The sequence below is a fragment of the Diadema antillarum genome, unplaced genomic scaffold (genome assembly GCF_040938485.1).
Source record: "Diadema antillarum isolate AM-2024a unplaced genomic scaffold, OU_Dant_1.0 scf00000081, whole genome shotgun sequence".
NCBI classification, from domain to species: domain Eukaryota; kingdom Metazoa; phylum Echinodermata; class Echinoidea; order Diadematoida; family Diadematidae; genus Diadema; species Diadema antillarum.
This window is the reverse complement of record NW_027270970.1, coordinates 1,345,301-1,353,639: the sequence shown is the minus strand read 5'-3', so window position 1 is coordinate 1,353,639 and position 8,339 is coordinate 1,345,301. Positions and strand designations below refer to the sequence as shown.

General features: G+C 44.2%; 1 protein-coding gene across 1 annotated transcript; it reads right to left on the bottom strand.

The window, feature by feature from the left end:
- Positions 1 to 3,367: 3,367 nt before the first annotated feature.
- LOC139717745 (uncharacterized) lies at positions 3,368 to 7,961 on the bottom strand. Its single transcript, XM_071629249.1, has 2 exons — positions 6,441 to 7,961; positions 3,368 to 4,527 (listed from the first exon to the last, which is right to left on the bottom strand). The coding sequence occupies exon 1, from the start codon at positions 7,862 to 7,864 to the stop codon at positions 6,452 to 6,454; it is 1,413 nt and encodes a 470-aa protein (XP_071485350.1). The 5' UTR covers positions 7,865 to 7,961; the 3' UTR covers positions 3,368 to 4,527; positions 6,441 to 6,451.
- Positions 7,962 to 8,339: the final 378 nt, after the last annotated feature.

Below are 8,339 nucleotides of genomic sequence, written 5' to 3'. Positions count from 1 at the left end.
TCGTATCGTGACCACAGTTTATTTCATCCGCAGCCACTGTAGCTGGGTATCATTCGTTTTTGGATCCTTTTGCCCGGTCGCTCGGTGTAAAAAAATGTCGCTATATCAGTCTTTGGACACTCAACTACGGCCAAAGGACCGGCATATCGCACTGTGACTATCGTTCACTTCATTTGCAGCCGCTAGCTGGGTATTTTGTCTGTGAATCCTCACGCCGGTCGCTCGGGGTTACGTTCGTTACTATTTCAGTCCTAGACACGGCAGCTACGGCCAAGATCGGCTTACCGCACTGTGAGTTTGTAGTCATGCATTTACATCCTTATGTTCTGCCATATTCTAAGCACCTAAACAGCACCTCCATATTCACGCGAGTCAATATGTGATATTATATCCCTCACAAAATGCATCTCGTCCTCTGATTGGTCGAGAGCACTGTAAACAACAAAACATAATTCTACCATACAAGTGCGCGAAAAAGACTATACTCCCTAGGGAAATGGTAAAAACTATACCACGCTGGTGATTTTCACGCCTTTTTTGCTTCGCGTCGCGACGCGAAATATTTCACGTGTAAATGAATGGGTATCGCAGCACCTTCGCTTCGCGAGAAATTTCATGTACAAATGAATGGGTATCGCGGCGCCTTCACTTCGCGAGAACCACAAGGCACGCATACACTCAATACGTACACGTAACGTTAGAGAGACTCGGAGAAACTCTTATAAAGCCCTCATTCTACCTAAAAAAAATGATCATGGCATTGTATTACGTTACAACAGAGTAGGCGATATCGTAGATCTATAATTAGACAACAACAATAAGCAAGCTAGGGCTCTTCGACGTACCGTAGGCCTAGATCTTTTAACGTTGGTTAGGCCTCATTTGGCCCTGGTTTTGAAGATGCATGTCGTGACTCGTAGAGATTATACAATAGAAGATCGTTCAAAGGATTTGGTGCAATGTATGAGAAAGTATGATCCCCTAACTACGGTATGCTAGATTTCGCCAGGGGGGGGGGGGGGGGGGCGATGGGGGCGATCGCCCCCCCTAAGATTTGGACCGGGGATTTGGGAGGCGGAAAAAAAAATGCGTGTATACTGTATGCATGCACATGAAGCGGGTCTCCTTTGCAACCTTTCATCAAATAAGATATTTTTTTTGAATATTTCACTCAAAGTGTGCACCAGATCGTTGAATTTCAATTCAAAATATGCAAAATCTCTCGTGCTTGGGAGGGGGTATCCCCCTCCCAAACCCTCCCACTCTGTGCCTCTTTCCCTAGCTTAGTACACTTTTTAGATTTACAAAAAAATAATGAATAATTCTGAGTGCACAAGACTTATCACATACCTTCCAAAAACTCAAGGTTCCCTCATGTATAAGGGGAATTTCCCCTTTTAATCGACCCTTTCCTCCCTCAGTCCCCTCCCCCATCAGGTTTTTTTTTTTTTTTTTGATTTCCCAAATGTTGATTCCATCAAATATGCGTATACGAGATATCTCAATTTCAACCTTAAAACGGCAAAAGCTCCATCGGAAGGGAAAGGTGGAGATAACACTCGTCCACGCCTTCTCCCTGCTCACCCGCCCCTCCTCCCCCCCCCTTCCGCCATGCATAGAAGTAGACTGTGGCTATACCCAGATCGCTTTATTTCAATTCTAAAAACGCAAAAGCTCCGCGAGCGGGAGGCGGAATTCCCCTTCCCCTAAGCTCTACCTGACTAGACTTTATACACTGACACACAGATGGTGCACATTCGGAATAAGAGCTAAATTCCGTGATTTTAACACTTCGATGAAAAAGTATTGCACCAAAAATTTGCACCAGATCGCTGAATTTCAGGTCTGAAAACGCAAAATCCCCTTCGTGTGGGAGGGGATATGCCCCTATCTACAACCTCGTGTGCATGCTTTTTCTGTTTGATTGCTGAACAGACAGCGTTCATGATATTCAGTGTAAGAATTAATACAAGAAGTGTATTTAAATATAGGCAAATTGTTCAATGATAATCTACATCAAAATATACTGCAACCTTAAACAAGTGGGACTGTTTCAACTCGTTAAAACACGCAAAAGCATGCATCAAGTTGCACCATTTGCAACATCAAAATGCAAAAAGTTCTCACCGTGGGAGGGGGTACACCCCCTCCCACACCCTCCACCTCCTCCTTCGCTCGCTCCGCTCGCTCGGGTTCAGTCGCGTTCATGATATTCAGTGAAAAGAATTAATACAAGAAGATTATTTTAATGATACCATTTTATAGGCAAATTGTTCAATGATAATCTACATCAAAATAAACTGCTACCTTACACTAATGTTACTGTTTCACGTCGATAAAACGCGCAAAAACATGCATCAAACTGCATCATTTGCAACATCAAAATGCAAAAAGTTCTCACCGTGGGAGGGGGGACACCCCCTCCCACACCCTCCCCTCTCCCTTCGCTCGCTCCGCTTGCTCGGGTTCAGTCGCGTTCATGATTTTCAGTGAAAAGAATTAATACAAGAAGTGTATTTAAATCATACCATATTATAGGCAAATTGTTCAATGATAATCTACATCAAAATATACTGCTGCCTTACACTAATGTTACTGTTTCACGTCGATAAAACGCGAAAAACATGCATCAAATTGCACCATTGCAACATCAAAATGCAAAAAGTTCTCACCGTGGGAGGGGGGACACCCCCTCCCACACCCTCCCCCTCCCCCTTCGCTCGCTCCGCTCGCTCGGGTTCAGTCGCGTTCATGATATTCAGTGAAAAGAATTAATACAAGAAGATTATTCAAATTGATACCATTTTATATGCAAATTGTTCAATAATAATCTACATCAAAATATACTGCTACCTTACAATGTTACTGTTTCACGTCGATAAAACGCGCAAAAACATGCATCAAACTGCATCATTTGCAACATCAAAATGCAAAAAGTTCTCACCGTGGGAGGGGGGACACCCCCTCTCACACCCTCCCCTCTCCCTTCGCTCGCTCCGCTTGCTCGGGTTCAGTCGCGTTCATGATATTCAGTGAAAAGAATTAATACAAGAAGTGTATTTAAATCATACCATATTATAGGCAAATTGTTCAATGATAATCTACATCAAAATAGAAAGATTAAACGAGAACTTACCTGTTCGAAGCTTTAATCTCGATTCTATTAAGTAATAGGAGGGTGATATTACGTCAGGAGAGAGCCCGCCATGTGTGCATGCGCAGTAGAACCAATTTTCGAAGAGTGAAAAATGGATTGTCACTAGATGAAAGATAACGGGAACTTGAAATCCTGTTCGAAACAATGCCGACTTACACTCCTGCTAGAACAGCAGGGTGGGTGTGGAGGGGACGTAATATCACCCTCCTATTACTTAATAGAATCGAGATTAAAGCTTCGAACAGGTAAGTTCTCGTTTAATCTTTCTATTCTATTGCGTAATACTCGTGAGATATTACGTCAGGAGACTTTAAAGCCTGTGACGATACATTTTTCCCCCAGACATAACATATGTTATGTGAATAACTGAAGCACCTACCAAGAGGTCATTAGTTTTCTGCTACACGAGTGACAGCCTGCGAAAAGCTCATTTTGGCGTCTTTTGGTTTATTGTAGAAACGTCGAAACGTTCGTTCGTTTGACCATCCAGCCTGTTCAAGTACTGCAGTCACTGGTACATCACCCCTGGTCGCGGCTGAAGTTGATGCTGCTCGAGTGCTATGCGCTTTGTACTTATCAGTGTTGATACCTGCTGATGTAAGCACTTCCTTCAGCCAACGAGCAATAGTTTGTGATGATACCCTTTTGTGGGGTTTCTTGTAGCTGATGAATAGCTGTCGTTCATCCCCCCTCAGCATACTTGTTCTCTCGATATACTCTCTGAGGTACCTTACTACGCACAGGCGTCTGTCTGGAGGATAAGATTCCAGGGTAACCGAAAACCCAACATTCCCTGGTCGGTTCTGTTTGATCAGTTTTTCAAAGTGAAAAGTAATTGAACTGTTTCTCAATTGTAAATGATCAAGATCCATGAATTTCAGAGACTGAATCCTTTGCGCTGAAGTCAAAGCAATGATCATGCACAGTTTTAATGTTAATTTCTTCAGAGACAGCGACTTTGCTGGTGACATAATACGCAACAATCTAAAAACAGGACCAACATCCCAGATTTCTTTGTATCTGGGCAAGGGAGTCCGTAGGTGAAAAACTCCTTTCAGGAACCGACAGACTAAGGGATGTGTACCAACTGTACACGAAGCGTCAGTTAGTGTCAAGAAAGATGATAAAGCACTGCGAGCTTGGTTTATGGTGCTGTAAGCTGCATGTTCCACATGATAGAGTTTACTGAGGAATTTGAGGACATCCGTAACATCCGCATAGTAGCAGTCGATATTGTTCTCACGGCAAAACTGGTACCATTTTTTAATGTAGATATTGTATTGCGCCTTGGTGGAATCTCTCCAAGAAGCAGCCATGATGTTAATGATGTCCCTCGAAATTCCTTGGTGCTCTAGTGGTGTGCACATAGCCTGCAACAAAGAAGATCAAGAGTTGCATGTAAGGGATGTGGTGTGTTCAAATTTGGGAGTGTTAGGAGTGTCTTGCTCCTGTGAAGCAACATAGGTTTCCCAATCGTCATTTCTCGCAAGAGGGGAAACCATGCTTGACTGGGCCAGTTGGGTACAATGATTATTCCATCTGCATTATCCTCCCTTATTTTTTGCAGGCATTTTGCAATCAGACAAAATGGGGGAAATGCGTAGAATTTCAATCCATTCCAATTGAGAGTGAATGCATCGACTGACACTGCTTCTGGGTCAGGTAACCATGAAACATAATTCTGTACTTGCTTATTCAGTCTAGATGCGAATAAATCAATTTCAGGTTCTCCAAATCTAGCAGTGATGGATTGAAAAATGTCCCTGTCAAGCATCCATTCTGTCCTGTCATCAAACTTTCTAGACAAGCGATCTGCTTCTTCGTTTAGTTTGCCTGGTAAATGTGATGCCGTTATCCACACATTGTGATCAATACACCACATCCAAATGTCTCTCGTAATGTTATTACATTCCACTGATTTCATTCCTCCCATGTTGTTTATGTAGGAAACTGCAGTGGTGTTATCCGTGCGGATGAGAATGTGCTCATCGTTAGCTCTACTACATAGTGATTGCAGCCCAAATTTTACGGCTAGTAGTTCAAGATAATTTATCTTACTGTCTTTGACATATCTTAACTCTTCTTCATTCCACCTACCCCCTGTGGAATTGTGTAGGTCAGTGGCACCCCAACCACTACCACTTGCGTCTGTACGAATTTCAACAGACGGATTGGGTTTTCTTAGTGGCATGAATGCCGACTGGACATTGGAAACCCACCAATTGAGTTCTTGTTTAGATTCATGTGATAACGACATTCTCCTGTCAAAGTGACCTCTGTGCAATCTTAAGGCAACAACTTTCTCTTTCTCTGTGGCCCTATAAAACAAAGGCCCATACTGGACTGCTGGCGAGGCTGCCACCAGCTTTCCGATCACTTTGGCAACTTGCCTAATTGTAGTGCTTGAGGATAATCTGAGCTCTGAGCAGAGCGTCTTAATTTCATGCATTTTTGCCTCTGGCAATCGAAGAGTCATGTCTTCCGAGTTCAAGATAAAGCCCAAAAATTGGATCACTTTTTGTGGCTGTAGTACAGACTTGTCTGGGTGTACTAGAAATCCTAGGCTTTCGAAGCCCCGAGTGACTGCTTTAACAGAGTTCTTTGTCTGTTCTACTGTGTCCCCAATAATGAGTGTATCATCTAGATAACAAACCACAGTGTGGCCTTGCTGCCTTAACATTGCCAAGAGAGGTTTCAACAATTTCGTGAATAATCGAGGAGCAGTGCTCAAGCCATTAGGCAGGGCCTTATATTGCCAATACTGGCCTTCCCAAATAAATTTGAAGAATTTTCTGTGAGATGGGTGGATTGGGACTGCATAATATGCATCCTGGAGGTCGACTGATGCCATGTAGGCATTTCTTGACAAGAGCTGTGAGGCAGTATGGATATTTTCCATTTTGAAATGTTGGTAAGGTAAATACTTATTCAGATCTGTTAAATCTAGTATGAGGCGTGTACCTCCATTTTTCTTAGGTCTTGAGAAAATATTAGAGACAAAGTCTCCTGTTTCTCTGGAGCATTTTTCAATGACCCCCTTTTCAGACAGTTTATTAATCTCAATAGATAGAGCTCTTCTATCAGTTTCGGAAAGCCTGTAGCTTCTTGGGGGTTTGTTTCTCGATGGTGGCAACGTGGCCGCAAATTCTAGTTTGTAACCATTTATGACCTCTAAAATAGATGGGTCAGATGTAACAGCTCGCCAATTATCCTGAAAGGCATACAGTCGACCTCCAACTTTGGGAGAATCATGAGGGGTTTCTAGAGTTATTTCATCTCTCACCTCTGTAAGGCTTAGCGTTTCCGTTGTGTGTGAGGCGCTGGAGGCAGTGGCTTCTTGTTGCCTTGTGCTTGGCTCTGGCGGTACTGCCTCGGGTTCCGCTCTAAAAAAGGCCGGTCACCAGTACCAGAAAAAGGCCGAGTCGCAGTGGCAGGGGCACGAGATCTGGACCAGCCTGCTTCCTTGTAGCTTCGGTGGGTAGCACTAGCGAACCCCGGCGAGGGCCTAAATCCCCTGTAGGGATGTGGGCTTGAGTAGCTCTTTCTTTGTCCCTTCATCACCCCTGCCGTAACTTTCTGTTCTTCCATAAGGTCCTTAACCTTCTTGCTGAGGTTGTCGCCAAACAGTAGTTTGTTGGTAGTACCAACCATATTCTCTGGCTTGCACAGCCTGGCACATCTTGAGTCTAGGTCTGGTTTGATTAGCTCACGTCGTAAGCAATTCAACTCAAAAGAAGAACTGCAAAGTAGGGCCAGCGCATCTTGTTGTGGGTCCGTGATGTTGCCCGATGGAAGTGAACGGACAAAGGCATTAATGCCCTTTGTCATTGATTTCTGAATTTTTTGTAGTTTCAAGTCTCTTGACTTTGTATGTGTCGGAAGATTGTCCCAAATGAAGGGGTTCACTTTTGGGGAATCCATAGCTTGGCAGTTACTGGGCAGAGCATATTTAGCTGCTGTCTCCTCTAGTGCTTTGTTTTCCAGTTGATGTGTGAGCAAATATGTAGCTGACTGAGCAATTTCTTCCTCTATCGGTTCCCCGATATCTGCGTTCACTGCGAACTTCGCCGCAATATGTGGAACTTCTTCTGGCATGATTGGGTAGCATTCCTCGTCATCCGCGATTGAATGCGTTTGCCCCATACCGGCGCCCGTGTATTCACAATGCTCGCCACTGTATGGCTGCTGTGTACTCGTATGTGAATACGTATCATCGGTAGTGTGTGCAGCCCGTGGCTGCGGTGTAACTGCAGACGTATGTAATACTCCTGTAGAGTTTGCAGTACGATTTTCCGCCGGTAATCGCTGAATAACTGACTCCAGCAAGTCTTCCAATTTACTCAGTCTAGTGTTCACATCGGAGCTTGTCGATGACTGGGTTTTTGCCGGATTTGTAGGTTTGCTCTTCTTTACTTGCGCTGTGCGCTGAGCAGGTTTCGATTTCCCGCCATCTTGTGTAGCCGTAGGGGCACACAGCTCTGTGAGCTTCCCCTGTGCGGCGGCTGGTTGTCCGCCCGTGGCGGCGTGTGAAGCTGCCGTGGGCTCACGTGGAGCGGCAGCGCGAAATTTCTCTTTCACCGAGATCGGCGAAACCGATGAATCCATGATTTGATACTCGAAACTGCTTTCGATGCTCGAAACTGTTTTGTCTGCCCAATAGCAGGGTACAGTTCTAGTGTCTTGGAGCAATTTTACCCCAAAACACATTCACTAGATAGGCAAAATCCGAAGAAAAATGCCAGAAAAAACGGAGGGATAAAATCCTCCGTCCGAATCTCAGCATGCACGATGACGTATTGGTTCTACTGCGCATGCACACATGGCGGGCTCTCTCCTGACGTAATATCTCACGAGTATTACGCAATAGAATATACTGCTGCCTTACACTAATGTTACTGTTTCACGTCGATAAAACGCGCAAAAACATGCATCAAATTGCATCATTTGCAACATCAAAATGCTAAAAGTTCTCACCGTGGGAGGGGGGACACCCCCTCCCACACCCTCCCCTCTCCCTTCGCTCGCTCCGCTTGCTCGGGTTCAGTCGCGTTCATGATATTCAGTGAAAAGAATTAATACAAGAAGTGTATTTAAATCATACCATATTATAGGCAAATTGTTCAATGATAATCTACATCAAAATATACTGCTGCCTTACACTAATGTTACTGTTTCACGTCGA